At 44.6% G+C, this 21111-nt stretch overlaps 1 protein-coding gene across 11 annotated transcripts in view; it reads left to right on the forward strand.

The window, feature by feature from the left end:
* The window catches only part of GBF1 (golgi brefeldin A resistant guanine nucleotide exchange factor 1), a 154950-nt gene that overhangs the window by 116913 nt on the left and 16926 nt on the right, over nucleotides 1-21111 (forward strand). For 7 of the 11 annotated variants that reach the window (XM_090056760.1, XM_090056761.1, XM_090056752.1 and 4 more), the window contains 14 exons: nucleotides 20-249; nucleotides 1103-1271; nucleotides 1471-1682; nucleotides 2620-2718; nucleotides 3690-3884; nucleotides 4314-4500; nucleotides 5472-5612; nucleotides 7723-7811; nucleotides 10742-10944; nucleotides 11539-11662; nucleotides 11941-12066; nucleotides 13155-13237; nucleotides 17733-17969; nucleotides 19093-19186. In XM_090056760.1, coding sequence (XP_089912886.1) covers nucleotides 20-249; nucleotides 1103-1271; nucleotides 1471-1682; nucleotides 2620-2718; nucleotides 3690-3884; nucleotides 4314-4500; nucleotides 5472-5612; nucleotides 7723-7811; nucleotides 10742-10944; nucleotides 11539-11662; nucleotides 11941-12066; nucleotides 13155-13237; nucleotides 17733-17969; nucleotides 19093-19186 — 2189 coding nt within the window. The remainder of the gene's footprint in view (nucleotides 1-19; nucleotides 250-1102; nucleotides 1272-1470; nucleotides 1683-2619; nucleotides 2719-3689; nucleotides 3885-4313; nucleotides 4501-5471; nucleotides 5613-7722; nucleotides 7812-10741; nucleotides 10945-11538; nucleotides 11663-11940; nucleotides 12067-13154; nucleotides 13238-17732; nucleotides 17970-19092; nucleotides 19187-21111) is intronic. The other 4 variants (XM_090056753.1, XM_090056762.1, XM_090056757.1 and 1 more) reach the window with 1 other exon arrangement.

Genomic DNA, 21111 nt, shown 5'->3' on the forward strand with positions numbered 1-21111 from the left:
TGCTGCTGTTTTTCATCAGCAGCTGGAGTTGCTTTCATTGATGCTCCTTCTCCCATCTCTTCTGGAAGTTCGGAAAATACCTCATCTGCTGTCAGCCCTGCTACAGACAGTGGCATGGAGTTGTCTTCCCAGGCCACATCCAAGGAAGACCTTACAGATTTAGACCAGGTCAGCTCTTTGGGACTTAGCGCTGCCATTCCTTTGGGTGATCCCAAGGCCATTGATCTTCTACCCCAGACTGAACCCCAGGTATGTGCAGAATCCCGTGCAGATATGACAAGTCCAAACCAAGCTGTTTGGTCTCTTGCTGAAGATGTGTCTATTTTTGCAGCTTTTCTTTGGGTCCCTTGTACAGTGCTAAAGAAAGAGCTTAAAGAAAGCTTAAGAATTTTCCTTCTTAGTGTAGAGTTACACAATTTTGGTACAATCATGTCTTCCTCATTAGCACTGTCAGAGGATAACTGTGGTCTAATACAACAATTCCTGTGGAACTGTATTACTTCCAGTATTTCCATTACAGCAGCCTTAATTAAAAGAGTAGCTAATAAAGACAAACATGTCTGTGGTCTGAAGATGTCTTGCTTATTGTTTTCAATACCTCTAAGGCATAAAAAGAACCAAAGGAGTAGATGGGTTGATTTGAGGAAGGATGAGGAAGTAGACACATTTAAACAAAAAAGCTGGTAGGAGGACAAGAGACTACAAATACTTTGCAGGGTGTCAATGCCAGAGATGGACAAGAATTGTTTAATGTAGTGCAAGAGCAGACGACTAGACCTGATGTGGTAGGAACTGATATTATAAATATGAAAAACTCACAAGCAGTAAGAGTTGTTAGACTGCAGAAGCATTTCCCAAGTAAAGCTCTTATAATGCCCTCAGTGGTAGGGCTTTAAAACCAGGTTAAGGCATGCATTGGTTAGGATGAAATGGAGTACAAATGGCTGAAACAGTCTTTTTTGCCTTGACTCCTGTACAGCTCTCTCGCAAGTTGTCAGTATGGCCATCTGACTGAATGAGTCTGTCACGTTGCTGGTGCACTGTTATCTTACACTTGTTTTGATTTTATTTCTTGCTTCCCAAATGACTGGTATGACTGAAGGATGAAAGTCTCAGGGTGGAGAAGACCCAATCGGCCTCTGTGGAATCCATCCCTGAGGTACTAGAGGAGTGCACCTCTGTGGCAGAACACTCTGACTCTGCCTCTGTTCATGACATGGACTACGTCAATCCCCGAGGCGTACGTTTTACACAGTCCTCCCAGAAGGAAGGTGAGAGTTGTGAAATGCTGCCAATGCCCTATTAGTCTCTCTCTACCCTACTCCATCCCTTGTCTGGAGGGAAATGATCTTCCCTTCCTGAACTAGTATCTGTAATGGTTTGGTCTCTGCTACCTAATGGGTATCTGCAAAAGATGGGAGCAGAACTGAGGGCTCTTAATATCTCTCTGGCTGTTATTTTTCCATTCAGGAACAGCACTGGTCCCCTATGGTCTGCCTTGTATCCGTGAGCTCTTCCGCTTCCTTATCTCCCTAACCAACCCTCATGACCGCCATAACTCAGAGGTGATGATCCACATGGGGTTGCAGCTGCTCACTGTTGCTCTGGAGTCAGCTCCTGTGGCAAACTGTCAGTCTCTTCTGGGACTTGTGAAGGAAGAATTATGTCGGCACCTGTTTCAAGTGAGTCTGGCCTCTGGTGCCCCTGTGTGTGCTGCCAGTGAGTTTCCCCATGTGCCCTGTGTAAATTTTGATAACCAGTACATTGTCTTTGAGATCTGCCATTTTGGAAGGGGAAGTAATGTTAGTTGTCACTCAGGAGCACAGATCTGGCTGCTCCATAGAGCAGTAGAAGTAGAGAGTGTCAGGTAGAAAGAGGCCTCTAAGAATCTATGCAAGCATCTCAGGTTACTGCATGCATATGAGAGGGGATGATATCTGTACATTCACTGTCATTCATCTTTTTCCCACTTATTCAGCAGATGTCACTATGAGTTCATCCTTTCCTACAAACTCCTGACTGGGCACTAAACTACCCTGCCCATTTCTCTTCAGCAGTCTCCCAAATGAGTCTGAAGTTTAAATCCCTTCTTCCTTGGCCCCTGACTTCTGCTCTCCCTCAGTCTGACAGATGGAAACCTTTTAGTTGCCTTTCACCAAGGAGCAAAGGGAGGAAGTGATTTAATGTGCAACTGGATTGTCTTAGTATGTCAGAAGCTGTATGGCAACTCTCATGTCTTGACTTAGGGATTTATCGGAAACCCAGTCTTCCTCAAGATTATAAGTGACAAGCCATGCAGAGGCTTGGGAGTAATCAGTAAGTCATTCTGTAAGTGCCATGCTTGGAAGCAATGTCTCACCTAGGATTCTAGCCACAGGGAGAGCCCCTTACTTCCTACAGGTATAGCAGTTTCTGGCACATTAGTGCTGGCCAGAAGCAGTCCATGCATACAGGAGTAAAGGCCTGGTGGCAGTGCAGAGAAGGCTTCTTCCAATAATAAAACCACTATGTGGAAGCACCCCATTCAATTGTGGGGGGCTGGTGCAGCCATAACACTACCCGCTTAGGTAAATAGAGTACCTGAACCTCTCAGTTCTTGCATTTTTGTTCTTTGTTTAGCTGCTGAGTGTGGAAAGGCTGAATCTGTATGCAGCCTCCCTAAGGGTATGCTTCCTTCTCTTTGAGAGCATGCGGGAACATCTGAAGTTCCAACTAGAGGTGAGTGTTCAGATATTACTTATTCCCTGGAAAAACACAGCTGGAGTTGTGGGCGTGCCAAAGAAGATAGAAGTATAGACTGATTCAGTAGGATGCAGTCCAGATATGGACTAGCAAAGCATGAATGGCTGTATGGGAATTCTTGGGGCTTCTTTAGAACCCTGTCTCCATAGAATAGTAAAATGCCTTTGGAATTGATGCCTTGCCTTCCTCTTACAATTGTTTCATTGTTCAGTACACTGGGACAGTAGCATAAGGATGGGTGGGTGAGGGGGCACGAGCCTCAGGCACTGCCTTGCTGGGGGGAGGCACTGGGAGGGAGTGAGGCAGGTGCCTTATCCTCCCATACTCTTCCTCCCTCCCCTGCTCTCTCAACTTTCTTGCAGCAGCCCTGGCCAGCAAGAAGGGAGAGCAGAACAGCAGCAGCAGTGTCAGCGCAGGATTGTGAGAGTGAGAGGCATTCTGGAAAGTGTTGTTTTTGCTCCTGAAGGAGATTGTGTCCCCTTTTTTGTCACTGAAAATCAGCATTTTTTGGCTGCTTGACATGTCAGCAATTAAAAAAGGAGGTCATGTGAACTCTCCCAGTATCAGAAAACTGCCAGTTGCTGCTCAAGTTGCTTTGGCAGTGCACACCACTACTGCTTCACTGCTGGCAGTTGGGCTAGAGCTGCAACCGCTGCAGAGAAGGGGCAAGTGCAGGATGAAAGGGAGATGGAGGGTTGCCCAGGGCACAATACTTGCTAGTTATACCTCTGAACTATGATTTACTTTGCCAAAAAAAATAGGCGTCTTTTGGCTTATACTACTGAAACATACAAGAAGTTTTTCCATCAGAGCAAGTCTTTGCAAAATACGGACTGTTTTATGCTGTGAACCACGTGGGAGCACTGAGCTCCTACATCTGTTGAAAGCTAGTTATTGTCCTTTCTTTCCTCTTTGCCATAAACTGAGCTGTTCTATGTTTCTGCCAGATGTACATAAAGAAGCTGATGGAGATGATCACTGTGGAGAACCCCAAGATGCCCTATGAAGTGAAGGAGATGGCCCTGGAGGCTGTTGTTCAGCTGTGGAGAATCCCCAGTTTTGTCACTGAGCTCTATATAAACTATGACTGTGACTACTACTGCTCTAACCTCTTTGAGGACCTCACTAAGCTGCTCTCCAAGGTCCTGAAATGTTTCTAATTTGTCCTCACTTTCAGTTGGGGATGTAAACTGCAGAACTTGGAATTGAACAGGACTGGGAGGGAGGTGTAAGTTGGGAAATGGAAAGGGATGGTTCTTAACTCTGTGAAGGAGAGAAGAACAAATGCCAGTCTTGACATGGGGTGATAAAAGGCTGGCCTTAAATAGATTTAAATAGTTAAGGAAGACCACTTAATTTGGGAGATTAAGGGAAAATTGAAGAGACTGCACAATACTGGCAGAGAGTGCAGGAGGGATTAAAAAGAAGTTTGTGAGGAAGTTTTGTATGGAAAGTAATGGGGAGTGCTGCTGCATGTCAGGGTTTCCAGAGCAATGGGAGAAACTTTTCCTTAGGGCTGGGGAGGTGTTTATAACTGAAATAATCTTATATTCAGTTGCTTGATTTCCCAGAATGCCTTTCCAGTTTCCGGACAGCTTTATACAACCCACCTGTTGTCTCTTGAAGCATTGCTGACAGTGATTGATGGCACTGAAGCACACTGCCAGGCCAAAGTGCTGAGCAGCATCCACCAGCAGGAGAAGGAGGTGGCCAAACCCAGTGCAGAAACTGCCATTAGCACCAAAGACCTATGCAATAGTAAGACCATCCCTTTCAACATCTTCATGGCTGTCCTAGTTTTGAGCCAAAGCTAACTAATGCCTTCTTTTTGTAGCTCAGTTAACTTAACAAAAGTATATTTCTATTCTCCCAGGCATATGGTATGCTATTCTGTTTTATTCTATTCTACTAGGCACCTTTTGGCATCTAAAAATGTATAAAACCAGTGTATCAGAGGGACTCAGTCTTCTTTATGGCACCTGAGTTCAGTGGAGTAAGCCAACTGCTTGTCCCCAGATAAAATTTGGAGATGACAGGAGGTATGGCCTTATCAACTAGGCTGTCTAGATGCATCTCTGCAGTGGTTTCCTGCCCATAGGTGCTGTGACATCCTTCAGAACAAAATACAATTTCCTTTTAAAACTTGTATGTGCATAAGTAAAGGGCAGAGCTTGTCCAGCTGCCCTTCAGTTCTTTCTTTGAGCCCATGGCAGCTGTATGAAGCCCCTGCAGTGTCAATCTGCTTCTCTGGGTACTGTGCCAGTAGTAGTAGCAGTAATCACAGTGTGGTACTGTACTTAGTTTTACACTAGATCCCTCCCTGTGTGTATATTCCCCCATACCATTCAGTAGCTGCAGCAATAAAGGCAAAAGCCAAATCTTTGGCATTTAAAACCTGTCCGTCCTGTGAGTTTCAGTGCTCTTTGATGACGAGCAGTTATGGTAGAGAGAGGGCAGGACATGGAACACACAATAGCTGCTGTTCATTTTTCTGCGACCTTTTTAAAAAAAGAAATAACCCAGTTGCTACCTAGTTTCAGGTAACTGTGTCTTGCATAGACACACAAGTTTCTTGAAGCTAGGTAGCAACTGGATTCTTTCTTGTTGAAAAAAGGCCTCAGAAAAATAAACAGCTAATGTTTGAGAAAAAATGAATTATTCGGAAGCTTTTGTCATCTTCTGGTAACTTAGCTTGCTTGCTGTATTTATTTTTCCCCCTCTCTCTGCAGACAGTGACAGATTGCCAAATGAAGGGAAACCCCCCAGCACAGCCAACGAGCCTTCTGGGGCCTGTCCACCTACCAGCGGGTGCCTTATGGCTGACCAAATGAAGCAGGGCTGTCTGGATTTGGAGGGAGGAAATGATGCAGGTAAACACAGCAGAACCTCATCTCTTGCAGAACGTGTGTGTGTTTGGGGGGGGTGGGGGGGGGGGGTTCAGACTTTATTTGGTATTACCACCTTAGTGACGCTCCATTACTGTAGATGTACTGTTTATGACAAAGCATGGCTACTATAAATGTGTTTGTATCTGGGAAGGGGGCTGGACTTGAGGGAATAACAAAAATGCATGAGATTTGTCTATAAAGTAGCATTTTCAGTAGATGGACCAAGGTTGCCTGGGACTGTCGTGGGGATCTTCACACTCAGATTTTAATAGGCAGAATGGACCCAGAAATTTTTAAATCTTTGCAAATGTGAAATTAGCAGGGCTGATGGAAGCTTCTGTTTATCTAAGTGCTCTTGAGGCTACAGAATAGTGAGAAGCAGGAAAGCAGTGGGAGTGTTCAACTGGTCAGTAGGCCTGTGCAAAGCGGCTAGTATTCGCTTTGGATTGGGCCAATTCGGGGGACAGTGATTTGATTTGGTGATTTGAATCACTGTCCCAATTCGATTCGGGCAAATCTGATTTGGAGATTGGACAGCATCTGAATTTCTGAATCAGTTAGGCCAGGCCCATCCCCCGCCTGCTCTCCCATCCCGGCAATGGCTGCCCTGCCCACCCCAGCTCCTGGCACTTGTTAAAAAAAAAAAAAGCCCCCGCTCACCATGTGCTGCTGGGCGGGGGTAGCGATCCTTGTTGCTTGCCACTGGCCCACGCTGTGGGGGGCTCTGCATGAGCCCCCCAACCCCATCCCCAATCTCCCAGCCCCCCCAATGGGTGCCCCGCCCAAGCCAGCTCTGGCCCTTTAAGAACCCCCCCCCCAAAAAAAAAACAAAAAACCCCCTCAGACTCACTGCTCCTGCTGGTGGGGAGCAAACCCCACTGCCCTTCGCTGCCCCGCACCACGTGGGGGACTGTGCATGAGCCCCCAAGCCCCAAGGCCACTGTGTGGAGTGTGTGGGGCAGCGGGGATCCACCCCCCCCATCCGCAGCACCCGGTGAGAACTAGGGCTTTTTTTTTAAAGTACTGAGCTGGGGCAGATGGGGGCAGCCATGGGGAGGGCTGGGGAAGTGGAGAGTGGTCGGGGGCGGGGGCTGGCAGGGGTCCCCTCCATGGTCCCTTCCCCCCCCCACCTCCCACCTGTAGTACTTACAGGTAGGGCTGTGCAAAACAGCACTGTTCCGTTTTGCCTTGAGTTTTGACAGTTTGACGGAACAGTGTTTCGTATTGAATTTCATTTCAAGTTGAAACAGCTGTTCCATTCTGTTCTGTCAAAACATAAAGGCTGTTTCAACACTGTTTTGAGGTTTCTCTGGAGATGGGAAATCAGCCCAGCTGGGCTGAATTTCCATCCCCAGTGCTAGATGCTGCTAGGGTGGGTAGCAGCTCAGCTGGGCTGCTTCCTGGTCTCCACCCCCCATGCTAGATTGTGCCAGGGGTAGGAGGAAGCCCAGCTGAGCTGCTTTTCCATCCCCACTAGATTGCACTGGGGGTGGCGTGATCTAGCACGGGGAAGGGGAAGCAGCCTAGCTGGGCTGCCTCACCGCCCCCTACCAGATCTTGTGCTGGGGATGGGAAGTTAACCCAGCTGGACTGACTTTTTATCCCCAGCCTATGGTCACAATGTTTTGACCAGCCTCATTTTGTTTCAAGGCTATTTCAATGACCTTTGTTTCATTCCAATTTCGATGTTTTGACCTCAAAATCTGTTGAAACAGCGTTGAAACGAAATGGCTGGTGAAATTTTGCACAGCCCTACTTACCAGCTCAGTCAGCTGCAGCTCCCTGCTACAACCACTGGCTTCTTTTCTGAAGATTTGGAGAGCTTTGAAGCGATTCGGACCTTTAAATTCGTCTCCTGATTCGATTTGGATTCGGAGATTCGGCCACCGAATTGGGCCGAATCTCCTGATCGAATTGCCACTCGAAGCTTCACACAGCCCTACTGGTCAGGTAGTGAAATGAGGAAACATGATTATTCCGCTTGAAGAGGGGGCTTTGATGGCAGGGGGTAGCATGTTACTGAGAATGTTTGTACCATGTAGTGTTGTGCAGAACAGGGTGGCTCTCATAATGCTGTCACTTGCCTCCATAGTTGAGAAGAATGTCTCGAGGAAGCCTACTCGCTTTTCCTGTCTCTTGCCAAGCCCTCAAGAACTGATGGAAATTAAGAACAAAAAGAAGGTACAGGGTGTTCACATACTGTAAAAGGGTGCTTAGACATCCTTCTTTCTCCTCCCTAACTTATTTACATTTGGGCTTGACACGATTTTTCCAGCCTTTGAATGTTCAATTCAGAACTTTGTTGTGTATGAGCTAAGGAGTTGTTTTTTGAAGACCAAGCTGTATCTGATAAAAGGAGGCAATGGTTTAAGGGAGGTTTACTTGACCTTCTGTTTGGCTGAGGTCTGAATTACTGGAGATGCTGGGGAAATTTCATGCTATAACTCTTACTTTGGGGCTTATGTAGATTTAAAGTGGTGTTGTCCTTGGCTCTGAGATTCATAGCATTCCTGGCTGGAAGAGGCCTTTGGGGAAATCACTGGATGCAGTGATACTGGAGTTGGTCAGCACATCCCATGAAGGGGAAAGTTGTCTATTACTTTTACCAAAGCTGTTGGTGAAGCTAATTCAAGAAGCCACCATTTGAACATGACAATCTGGCCAATTATGTGTTTAACTTTTCCTTTTGCTTTATGGTTTGAAAATGTAGTGTTCAGGCCACAGTTACAGTAGCTAAATACCTCTGTTTTCTTGACTGTTAATCTGAATTCTAGTCTGTTAGTTTTGTGCAGAGACTATAGTAGCTTCATTATTTAGTGCTGGAGGAAGACTGAATATCCATGTAGGTGTTAGATTGGTGCAGTTGTCCAGTACCAAATACAAGATGGTATTGATAGGCTTGGTGACTGAAAGCTAGAAACCAGGTGAAGCTGCTGACTGAGAGATCCTAACAGGTAGTGTGGGGCAAGTGGTCCTCTTTCAGAAATGTTGTCAAGTGGACCTGTGAGGGTTCCATCATTTTTCTCTTGCTTAGTATGTATGCAAGTCAGTGAAGAGACCCGATGAGAAAGCATGTCCTGAGAAGTTTCAATTGTCTGTGTCAAGTGAAAGAGGGACAGTGATAATAGTTCAGGAAAATCAGCCAGATTACCTGAAAACATATTTTTTGAAGCATGTATTTGCAACTTATGTTGGCAGGTTTGCTTTCAGTGGTAGCCAAAGATGGCTTTTTCCAGTTTCCAGTTAGAAGACTGCAGTGTTTTTTCTCTGTGGCTGTCATTCCTCTGCAGCTGTCATCCCAACAGTTCATACCACTGTGTTGTTATAATACTGTGTTTTTCTGGGGATGTTTCAAATTGGCTCGGAACCAAATTGAGTTCAAAACTATTAAAGAAAGTAGGTTTGCAGAATATCTTGTAAGTAGCTTGTTAAAACTGTTCTTTGTGGCCTGCAGATTTGAGTGGAATTTATGGCATTGCTTCTCACCTAGGAAGCATGAAATGGCATGGACCATGCAATAGCTCACATACCCATTTCTTCCCCATATAACTGTGCTGCTCCACTATTGGAAAGGGAATTGTTGGCAGCATGTTCTCTGTAAGGACCCTGCAGCTTTAGAATTTGCTCATCTCTAAGAATAATCAAATGTATTGACCTTCCCATCTTGCTGTACAGCTGTTTTTTATGGAAACTTGTAGTGTGGAAATGTTGGTTTTACTGATTAGTATTTTAGGAAGGGCGGCTCATGTCCCTTTTGCTAGGAGATGTAATTGGCTGTGCATCAGAGAGTCAGATTTTTGCCTTTTTTATTTTATTTTATTTTATTTTTTTAACTGTCAAGGGTTCCTGGGGTTATAGTAGGCTTCTTTCCTCCTTTCCCCCCTTTTATTTTTTGCTCTGTTTATCTAAATACTTTAAAAATATTTTTTGCATTAGTCCATGTAGGGATGTACTTGCCCTTCACTGCTTCTGAAGTGCACAGACATATCACTAGACTTTTATCCTCCCTGCACCCCACATTGCAGGATCAGCCTGTTCCATTGCACACTGAGAAAGTATGCACTGGCACACTTGTAAGTGGAGAGGAAAGAGGAGGTGTGCTCTGAGCTAGTATCATGGGAGCCAGTATCATGATGGTCACAAATTTAGTTCACAGGTCATCACTGGCAGTTTCATGGTGATGGGAACTAACAGGCAACTGACATTTATTCTGGTGCTTTAGTAAAGTTCATGTAGCTGTTTGTGCTTTTGGTTTTTTTTTTTTAAACAAATGAAACCTTCAGTTAACCCTTCCTTAGCCAAGTGCATTTATTGAACAGTAGACATTGCATAATTTAATACCTTAAAACAAGAATCAGATAAGTATAAACAGCTAAATTATTCTTTAAAGTAAATGAATGGCTTTTTATTTTTTTACTATTCTCAACCCAGTTTACCCATCTTGACCTGCTGGAGCATTTTATGATCATGTTGCTGTGGCCCACCTGCTGAATGTTTTCTGGTTCTTTTTTCTATCTAGTAAGCTCTCACAGTGCCTTTGGCTTGTGCCCGTTTTGTAAGTGCTGAGGCTGCTTGTTGCTTCTGTTGGTAGCAAAGAGTAAGATATCTAGTAATCCAAAAATGGGATGAAAGTGGTCTTGTCTCCTAGCTACTATTGTAGCTAAGGAGATCTGATTTCCTGCTAGACATTTGGAGTTCATCTTCCTCTGCTCTCACTGAATAATATAACCAGGGCAGGGCTGTGTTCCCCATGGAATCTGAGTTATTATAAAACTAAAATGCTGTGTGAGACATAAAGTTATTATAAAACTATTTGTGCTTATACTTGCTCTTTTTTCAGTGTCCTCTTTTGGCTAGTGTATCTGCAACCAGGGGGCTGCAGGTTTAAGTCTGGATGCTAATTCTTGCAAGATCCCACAAGGAAAACAGCTTTGTTCTGTCCTGTATTTAGTCTCATTTTCCTCAGTGTGTTTTTGAAAGATTTTTTACTGTGGCTCTTGGATTCCAAAAGCAAACCTAAGTAAAAGTGGAAGTGCATTTCCATAGAGAGAGGTTCTCAGTGTATAGGGCTTTGTTAGCCAAATTGGTAGCCATTAATGTGTCTCTTTCAGCTCCTGATAACTGGCACAGAACAGTTCAACCAGAAGCCAAAGAAAGGAATACAGTTCCTGCAGGAGAAAAACCTTCTGGCTACCCCAATGGACAACAATGAGGTGGCCAAGTGGCTGCGGGAAAATCCTCGGCTGGACAAGAAAATGATTGGGGAGTTTGTGAGTGACCGCAAGAACATAGACTTACTGGAGAGCTTTGTGGGGTGAGTTGTTGTTGTTGTTGTTGTTGTTTTGGTTTTTTCACCTGCCTTCAGTTCTTTGTATAGGGCCCAAAGGTGAACTAGGTCAGGAGATTTGTGATATCTAAGGGAAATGGAAGAACAGTCCATGGGATATGACCTGCTTGGATTTCACAGTGTTATAAATGACAGAGTCAGTAGCATATAGGTCCCACTTACTGTAGAGATATATGCCTAAAACTGTGTGACAGTCGTAATCATACCCAAGCGTCCTCTAAGAGGAGAACTGTCCTTCAGGGTAGTAGTGCTGCCACAAAGGCATTCATACTGGTGAACTGAGGATCATTCCCAATCTGTGTTTCTCTTTTAAACATATTGTGAAAGGCTCTGGAAATGACTACCTGCATCACCAGCTAGTATGATCACCTCCTTCCTTGTCACCGTGCTGCCCAGTAAATGGGGGGCCTTTGTTGAACTGCTCCATGCTTATAAGCATTGCTCATTCCTGTACATTCAGCCAGTCAGTAAGTCTGTGAAGTACACCAGTGTCTTGTTTGTTTTCTCCTGCCTTCTCCTTCCTGCCTTTTGGTTTCTTATTGCTTTTCACTCTTGCTGCAGGACTTTCAGTTTCCAAGGTTTAAGACTGGATGAAGCATTACGACTTTACCTAGAAGCCTTCCGGTTACCAGGAGAGGCACCTGTGATCCAGAGACTATTGGAAGCCTTCACAGAACATTGGCGGGTATGTATAGGAAAACAGGCTCTGAAGCTGTGTTTCATTCTCTACAGTTGTCTGCCATCTCTGGCATGCCACATCACGGAGTGTGTTAGAGCTTGTGGTGTTCTTCAGACAGCAGCTGTGCATCAACTTCTCCTCTGTATTGGGTAGGAGTTGGGATTTCGGCAGTATAACCTGATGTTCTCTTTTCAGTTTGCCCATGGATTGGTCTAATGCTAGCATGACAGTCATGAATGAGCATATTCCCAGTGGATCTGAATTGTATTTCCTTTGACTTTCAGAAATCAAATGGTTCCCCATTTGCTAATAGTGATGCCTGCTTTGCACTGGCCTATGCAGTTATTATGCTGAACACTGACCAGCACAACCATAATGTCCGCAAGCAGAATGTCCCAATGACCCTGGAGGTGAGAGTCAATTCCCAGAAGCTGTTGCATTGCCTTTCTTTTCTCCATTTTTAGTAGCAACAAGAACTGTTTTTATCGTTCCAGCTTGCTCTTTCTGCTTTTCTGTCCTTCCTCCATTTTGTCTTTCTCTTTCTTCATCACTGTCCAGTATACTTTGGCAGTGTTTGAGGTTGAATACATACAAGAGAGAGGAAGTGTGAAGAAATTAAAGCTAAGTAGTAACATGCAGGGTTAGGCACAAAGGTTTGAGTTACCGTTGCTCTTGTATAACTTCTTTACTTCTTACATTGTCATCATAAGACCTAATAAAAGAAGCAAAATAAAATCAATTGATTTAAGAAATGATGCTAATCCTATAAAGAGGTGGTAAGTTAGGGATCTCAAATCATGCCTCTGACTGCTTGCAAATATTAAAAAAACATGCTTTACTGGAAGAAGCAGTGTGTTACTTTGACTGGGCTCCACAGTGTCTGTATAGATTGGGTGCTTCAACAGGGCTTTTTGGCACTTTTATCTAAAGCTGAGTCAATTAGCTATTAGATAAAAGTGCCAAACAAGCCCCACTTAAATGCCCAATCTATACAGATGTCAGGTGAGCTGGGTCCAACTAAGGTGCTGCCTCTTCTGGGTATGTGCTGGGCTCAGCACAAGAGTGTACTAAGTTTAAAGCAAAGTGCCACTTGGTTTTTTTAATGTCTGCAAGCAGCCTGTGTCCTGATATTGAATTAAGACATTTGTCACCCTGATGTCCAGTCCAGTTGCAATAAATCACTTATAACATCAATGTGATATCCCATTGTAATGTCACCTGTGACCCGTTTCACTGGCAGGTGAGGTGAAGGTTGCTGGACACTGCTATGCTACCAATAGGATTATTTAGTGCACCTTGTTATGCTACATTGATCAGCACAGAGAAAACACTGTGATCAGAGTTTCTTGCTTTTCCCAGGAAAGGCAAGCAAAATATTGATCCAGACCCAATGAGTCTGCAAACATTTAGGTTCCTAAGTTGGGAACTCCCACACAAGGTAGGTAGGTCTTTTAACATATTAAGGGAATCACTTTAGTGCTAACTGCCATGTTTCTAGGAATTCCGGAAGAACCTGAAGGGGGTGAATGGAGGAAAAGACTTTGAGCAGGACATTCTGGAAGACATGTATCATGCCATTAAGTAAGTATTCAGCCCTTTCTCACCTCCTAGTATTCAGACCAAAGCAGAGTTATTTGTTCTGTGAGATCTTTGGAGGACAGTGCAAGACCCATTCACTGATCATATGCCAGTTTGCCTCAGACTACCTTCCAGCTCTGCCTGGGGCTGTGGTAATGAGGTCTTAAGAATGATTGCTGCAAATTTGTATCTTTGGATCCTGGCTGTGGTATTTTAATTCACAAAACTTAAGACAAAGTAAAAAAAACAAAAAAGAACATGGCTTCTATCAAAGGAATAGCAGAGTGAGTGCAGCATGTATGAAATGTTGTAGCTGAGAAACCTCTTTCCTCTGGGTCAGTTTGGGGCTACATTAGAACATACGTAATGCCAGAGACTCCATTGGCACTCTGAGAGAGCATGGCCAGTCTGGGACTTGAATTCTGCTTTTGGACCCTTTCCTTTATTTTGTCAGATGAAGTAGTCAGGTCTACTATCCCTAGGGCTCTTGGCACATAGGCCACTGCTTGGGGGAATTTGTGACTGTTGAGGCCCTTTTGTTCACATAACTGGCTGTGAGTGGAGAGTTTTAATAATAGCTTAGAAGTCTATCATATTCAGTAAATCCAGGCCCAGCCAGTTTGAAGTGGAGGGGGATTACAGCCTGAGGAGGCAGCTCTGATTCTTAGCTGGCTTCAATCCATAGTTGCAGGCAACAGTCTGCAAGCAGAACTGAGTTCCTAGGCTGGTGCTCCCTTTCAAGCCTCCTCTGGAAAGAGAGTCAGGTTGTCACCTAGGCTAAGCACCTAGTTCCTCCAGAGACGGCTCAGTAGTTTCCATCACTAGTTCTTCCCTAATGGCATTCTCAGTACTTCAGATGGGATTCTGACAATCTAGTCAGCATTTTTGTTCTATAGGGCCTCTATCCAAACTATCCCCTCCCCCTCTAATAAAATGGATCACCTGATGTGGTCAGTCCATAGCCTAGTCTTGTGTCTGTGCCAAGATACCTCACCTCTTATTTACAAAGGTGCTATCAGCACCACAGTTAAGGCTATGGGCAAATGTACCTTATAACCAGGGATCCTAGATTTCTTTGATTTAAAAACCTAAAATTCTCTGATTAAAAAGATCCAAAATTATATGATTTAAGCCCCTGAAATCTATGTTTTTCCACAATTAAAATGAAACACTATATGTGTGTGTGTGTGTGTGTGTGTGTGTGTGTGTGTGTGTGTGTATATGTGTGTGTGTATATATATATATGTGTGTGTGTGTGTATATATAGGTAGGTATCAGTTGAACACAATGTTTTATTGATATATTTACAATTTTAAAGCTATTTAGAAGCCTACCAGTGCCACAATCATTATAATAAAATAAATTTTAAATACCTATATATTTTGGGGTTTGATTTTGGTTTTTTTAATCATGGAAAATCAGAGCTCCCCATGCCCCCTTTGCTCACCAGGACATGGGTCCAGCTGTGGCTATCCCCCTTGCTGCTTTGTGGTGCTGAGCAGCCCTGATATACTGGTGCTCTGCCCCTGCCATTGCCTCTCACTCCCAACCTGCAGCCCCTCCCTCCCTGCTGGTGCCCCTCCACCCCAACCCCCAGGCCCCAGCCCCCCAGTGTGTGGGGAAGTGGGGGAGGTTATGTGGGGAAAAGAGGATGTAGGGCAGGGTTTGTGTGTGTGGGATGGGTATAAGGGCCTAGGCAACACCATAGGTGATGCACTGGGGGGAATGAGTGGCATGTGCCCTTCCTACAATTTCTGCACCGGGCACAGGGCTGCAGCCTGGCTAGACTGGAACCAGGCAGCAGCCCCCTCTGTGGCCTAGCTGGCGGGACCTGCCATAGGAGGGCAGAATGGAGCGGGGAAGCTTGGTGCCGCATCCACTGCCTGCCAGCACATGGCAGGGACACAACTCCGTGCCATGGTGGCGGTGCCTCATCTTGACTGCCATGATGGCCCTGTGCTTCCAGTGGTGGCAGTGGCAGCACTGAACGTCCCCACCCTGCTTCACCCTCCCACTGGGTCTCACTCACTGGGCCACGGAGGCAGCTCCTGCCCGGTGGTAGTCTGGCCAGGCTGCAGCCCCATGCCCTGCTATGGGTACAAAAATCTTTGGGTGCACATGCTCCTCCAATGCATCACCTGTGGACCCGACCCTTCCCCAGTTTCCCTGATCTTCACCCCAGGAACAAGCTGCCTGTGGCTCTGTTCTGCTCCCTAGCCAGGGCCCTATAGCTGCACATTCTTTCCTGGTCTGGCCCCAGCATCACCTCAGCTGCACAGTGCCCTCAGCCACAGCTGCCAACCCTGCCTCACCCCTTCCCTGATCATGCTGCTGCAGCTACCTCAATCTTTCCATAAATTGTGACCCCCTACATGTTACCTATGCTTCCCCCTGCTTCCCCACATGTTACCTATGCCCCCACCAGAGACTTACCTGCAGGGAGCTGCAGGAGCTGCTCTTCACCACACTGCCTGGCTATATTGCTGGCCACTTAAATGTATGTGCACATGCATGCACGCACGTGATACCCCTGTGTAACAGCATTCACACTCCAAAACTGCAGCTCCACACCCCCACCAAAGCAGTTAGGGAGTGTGAATACTGTTACAAGGGGATTGTTAAATCTGCATGGTCCTATAGTGATACAGATGAGCTAAATCCCAGTATCTTTAAAACAGCTGGATTCAGGGTTAAAGTTGTAAGGGATTGGTTCTCTCTTAAGGCTACTACATGCAGCTATGACAATTGCAATGTAAACAGTTTATACCAGTATCATTTGATATTGAGGCAGTTGTTTATATATGCTTGTACTCTGAGGCACAGGTGTCAGACTTGTTTGGCCCTGTGGGACCAGTCTGCAGATTGGATCAGGCCCACTGACCCCCTCCTCTTCCCCTCCCTGCTCAGCATACCTCATCTGGTGGGCACTCCATCCATGCTAGCACTTCCAGCAGCTCTGAGACTGCATTGCATGTGGTGCCTGCAAACACTACATGCACCATGGGTCCAAGACCAGCTGGAGCAGGTACAGTATGCAGCAAGCACCAGGTGCTGCACAGGCCGGCTGGGGCAGATACTGCATGCGGGGTGGCTGCCATTCTGATCAGAATGTGCCGCATGTGGTACCTGTTCTGGCCTCTCTGGGACCCATGCTGCATGCAGCACGAGTCCCAGATTGCCAGATCAGGCATGCTGGGAAAGAACAAGGGGGGAGGGGAGTAGGGTCCTTGGGCCCAATCCAGCCCGTGGACTGGCCCTGCATCATGGGTGTGTACCATGCCCCAGGTGGGTCTGATCAGACCAAGGGGCAGCACTGAGGGCTGGATAGCGGGGCTCTGTATATTTGACACCCCTGCTATAAATTTTGTGGCATTTCTTGCCTTTAAAACAGGTATTCAAACTCTGTCACATACAGTGAATGTCACATGGCCTCTTGAAAATCACAATGCTTATTCTAGGTACACAAGCTAAATTACTGAGAATTTTGAAGTAAAATTCAGTAGTTCATTTATCTTAAAGCACTCATTTTTTTATTAGTTTTAAGAAGTGTATCATTTGATATCAAACCTTTGTACCCTGAATAATCTGTCAGCCCTAATCTTTTCAAGCTTTCCATGCATTTGAAACCAAGGGAAATTATGGTTTATGTGTAGGCCATTTTAATAGTTTTTAAATGGTCCTTTTTTGTTGCTGGTCTTTACCTGCTGAAGAATAAATTTTTAAGTATAAAAAATATTCTTCAGAGGACTCCACAGAGACCTGTCTACTTTCGAAATGGCTTCCCTCCTCTAATCCCAAGAGAACTATGGCCACAGTTTGTCTTCAGTTAGGTAGTCCCCATTCTCAAAAGGACCATCTTCCATTGTTCTCCATTTAACTTTTAATTTGGGATTGCAGATTTATATCAATACACTTGTTGTGATTGTATGATTACTCCATAATCTCATTACAGGGCTGAAGAAGAGTTTTGAATGCCTTAACTTGTTCAAATATCTTAAATTAAATCCAAAAATTCAAAATTGGGGTTAAAAAGGCTTGGTCTTTGTGTACTTACATTATCTCTAATATTTTTACCCTAGATTACTTGCATCTCATTTCAGTTGTGCTAAGGTATTCATTTACTGTTGTGCTTGGGAATGCTTGAACTATCTGAGTGAAAGATGAACAGGGTTTTATAAGGAAAAGGAGGCTGCTTTGTGGTGTTCCTTATCGTACACTGGTCAAAATTCCAATCTGGTGACAGCAATATGCCCTACATTCCCCTTGTGTATGGTTGCATATGGTTTCTTTGCTACCTGACCTATGCTGTTATATAGCATCACTGAGCACTGTTAACAGATGTTGTGTTCCACCTCCAAGGTGGGGGGCATTCATTTCAGTAGCTAACCAAGTGTCCCCACTGTGTGTGCTTAGGGACCCTTATAATGAAAGGCCTTATATAAATGTTAGGTTTGGCGTAGAATGAAAAATCTAACCTTTCCATCTCTATCCCTGTTAGAAATGATGAGATAGTGATGCCAGACGAGCAGACAGGCCTGGTGAAGGAAAACTACGTATGGAATGTGTTATTGCATCGTGGAGCCACTGAGGAAGGCATCTTCCTACACGTGCTTACTGGCAGCTATGATCACGATCTCTTCACCATGACCTGGGGCCCTACTATTGCAGCCCTTTCTTATGTTTTTGACAAGAGCTTAGAGGAAACAATCATCCAGAAGGCTATCTCTGGCTTCAGGTAACTCTCCCTGCTCCCACAGAGGGCTACTTGGGTTTCAGTCCATGTGTAAACCATCTTTGTTTTGGCTACTCTTGTCTTGGAGGAAAGTATGGCTGTTGCCTTTCCTGGAAAATTAGGAGTTTTGCTCTCAACCTGCTCTTCCATATTGCTGGCTGATGTTTTTTCTTTGGGCTTACCTTGATTTAGTCCTCTTTTGGTACCACTGAATGAATTTGTGGCTCGTCTGCAATGTTACAATACGTTCAAGTGCTTAAGCATAGTTTAAATTTAGGTCTGGTTTATACTCTGCTTTTTCATTTTTTTTTTCTGGGACAGATATTATCAGTTCAAAGTGGGGGTAGAGGGGGGAGGGAAATCATACTTCTAACAGTTCTAGCAACAACAAAAAGGTGTAGACATAGTTATGCTAACAGGAATGTCCTTTGACTGGGGTAGCAATGTTTTGTTTAGGGACTTATAAGCTATACCAGCAGAAGAACATTTTTTGCTAGTTGAAAGCTGTCTCCCCTAAATTTATTGATGCATCAACAAACTTTGATGAAATCTTAGTTGGGGCTGAAGAGAGTCCTAGAGTGCTTTTAAGCCATCCAGTCTCAAAATACCATGCCCTGGCAGAAGGTCTTCCCTAAACCAGGCTCAGCTCTGGTGAGTTACAGTTCAGTCCAGGCCATGTTTAAGCACATTTTAAAGCTCTTTTTATAATACCATTATAGCCAAAGTATTTTTCAAACTGTGCCTTCAACATTTATGAATGAACTTTAGCAGCTATACCTCATGCCAAGCTTTGAACAGGCACCGTTGACTCAGGTGAGTCTTGTCTGCCTGGATTTTTACCTAGGTTTTATTTCTAGCTCAGCCCAGGAAATAATGGTGTTTCAGCATCTCTATGAAACTGGACTCTGGGTCACTGCTGCCATGGAGTCTGGACTGCTTGCAGTAGGGCTAGCAGCCTCCCCGCCACCTGCTACACAGGCTCTGTGGCTGGCAGCAGCTGCCCAGAGCCCAGGCCAGCTGTGGTGTGCCAAGCAAAATGGCCTCATATGCCATGTTCTAACATTCATGCCAGGGGTTGCCAATCCATGTTTTATATTCTTGGTTATGGTTTTTGTTTTTCTTTCAGGAAATGTGCAATGATTTCTGCTCACTATGGCCTGAGTGATGTGTTTGACAACCTCATAATTTCTCTCTGCAAGTTTACAGCTCTCAGCAGTGAGGTGAGTTTATAGGGGGGTGCAGGAAGTAATCTTCTGGTGTGATTGGTTTGTCTCTGTGTCTCTGGTATAAGAAGATTAACTTTTAAGTGATGATAGTACCTATGGATACATGTTATATTTCCTGTCACACAGGCCAAGTCCAGGGCTCTCTGGGGTGAATTCTTAAGGGGAAATGAATGGAGAAATGTGATTTCCATGTTAAAAAATAGGTTACCACATTACATTATATCCCATTACCCCACTGAGTACTTCTAAGCATAAATCATGTGGTGTTTCATGAGGGATAGGAATGGGCCACCTATGAGAGTCTTTTTTCCCCTTTTATATGGGCTTGATCAATGAAGTGATGCTTCTGTATGCCAAACTAGAGTAGACCCTGCAACAGTGAAACTAATAAAATAAAATAAAATGCAGGATTAGTCTAGTGCCAAGAATGGTCATTGTGTGACCCAGCAATTTCCAAAATGCCTTAAGACTGTGGCAGAGGCTCTGCATCCACCCAGTATAAGGGAGTGGGTGAGTATGCTTTGAACTGTCCCTTCATGACAGTCTGACAAAATCAGGAGAATCAGCCCAACATTTGTAAGTGCTAAAGCCACTGATTGGGAGGTGTATAAAGGAAACCATTCACATTCAAAGCATGACTTGAATCAAAATCTCTGCTTGCCCAGTGCAGCCTCACCCTGTGGTTTTTCCAAGGAATCCTGTGTTTGAGAGGCAGTGGCAGGCTGTCCAGGATGCTAAGAAGGAAATTGTAGCTTATTTCTTCTCAAGTACCAGGATCAAAAATATTAAAGAGAGGCTCATGAAGACCTCTTTCAGAACCCATGTATTGCCTGCACCAGAAAGAAGAATGCTCAGATAAAAAGAGGGAGAAAGTTATTTAAGAATTTAGGAAACTGAGCAAATCTCAGTGATCTCTGAAATCCTGTTGTGTGGTGACTGGCATTAATGCAAATAAATGTATTTTGGCTTCATGGATTGTCAGTGGTCTTCCAGTTGAGAAAAGGAAACTGATTTTTGGATTAGACATCTTATGCATGGGCAGCTGAAAACAGAATTGTGGCTGAAGACTGGCTAGGCTGCTTGAAATTGGGACAAAGGCCTTACACAATTACAAAATTAAAAAAAAAACCCCAAACCTTTGAGAAATATTAGAACTGGAATTCAAAATCCCTAGGAAGTCTACATAAGTGCTATTAGCATGGTCAGTCAGAATACTACATCCTGGAAGGATTGCAGGAAGGAGTGGTGTGACAACTGAGATTACAGCCTCCTGGCAAAATAAATCTTCATGGAGAGTAAGTGTTGGATTAAGTGTTTGAGGCACTTCTGTCATGGCAGAGGTAGCAATGATGCCTTACCAGTTTGGTAATTAGAGAGGCAGAAAAGTTCTGACTGGTTGCTTTGAGACTCCATCCTCCTTCACAAATACAGAACACTTGCTATCCTCCAAGCACACCAGACCTTGCGAGTAAGGCAGACTGGGTAAGACAGACAGTGGAATGTCTACCCTGAAAGAAATGCTGCTGCTGTGTAGATTCATTGCAGGCTTTAGAGCGCTGGGCTTACTAGACCTGAGCTCTTAGGGTCACCAGCTATTGCTAGCTGCATCCCTTCTGGTTGTAAAACTGGCATGTGGAGCAGCCCCAGCTCTATTCTAGCTAAGCAAGTGCATCTTTGGGTGGTGTAAAATCAAGTACTATGATTCTTATCCTTGGCTAAATTCCAACTGTACCAATTACATTCTGCTGTCCTAAATTCCCATAAAGCTCAGAGATGATAAGACAACTGAACAAATATTTGAGAACAATATAGTTGAGTGGGGAGAAATTGTCTTCTCAACCCCTGAAGACAAAAGAAAGAGCAACAGTTAGAAAGTAAGGATGGGAACATTTTAGTTTTAGTGTATCTGTTAGCCATTT

Source organism: Crocodylus siamensis, chromosome 7, assembly GCF_052110815.1.
Source record: "Crocodylus siamensis isolate JL-2025a chromosome 7, ASM5211081v1, whole genome shotgun sequence".
NCBI lineage: Eukaryota > Metazoa > Chordata > Crocodylia > Crocodylidae > Crocodylus > Crocodylus siamensis.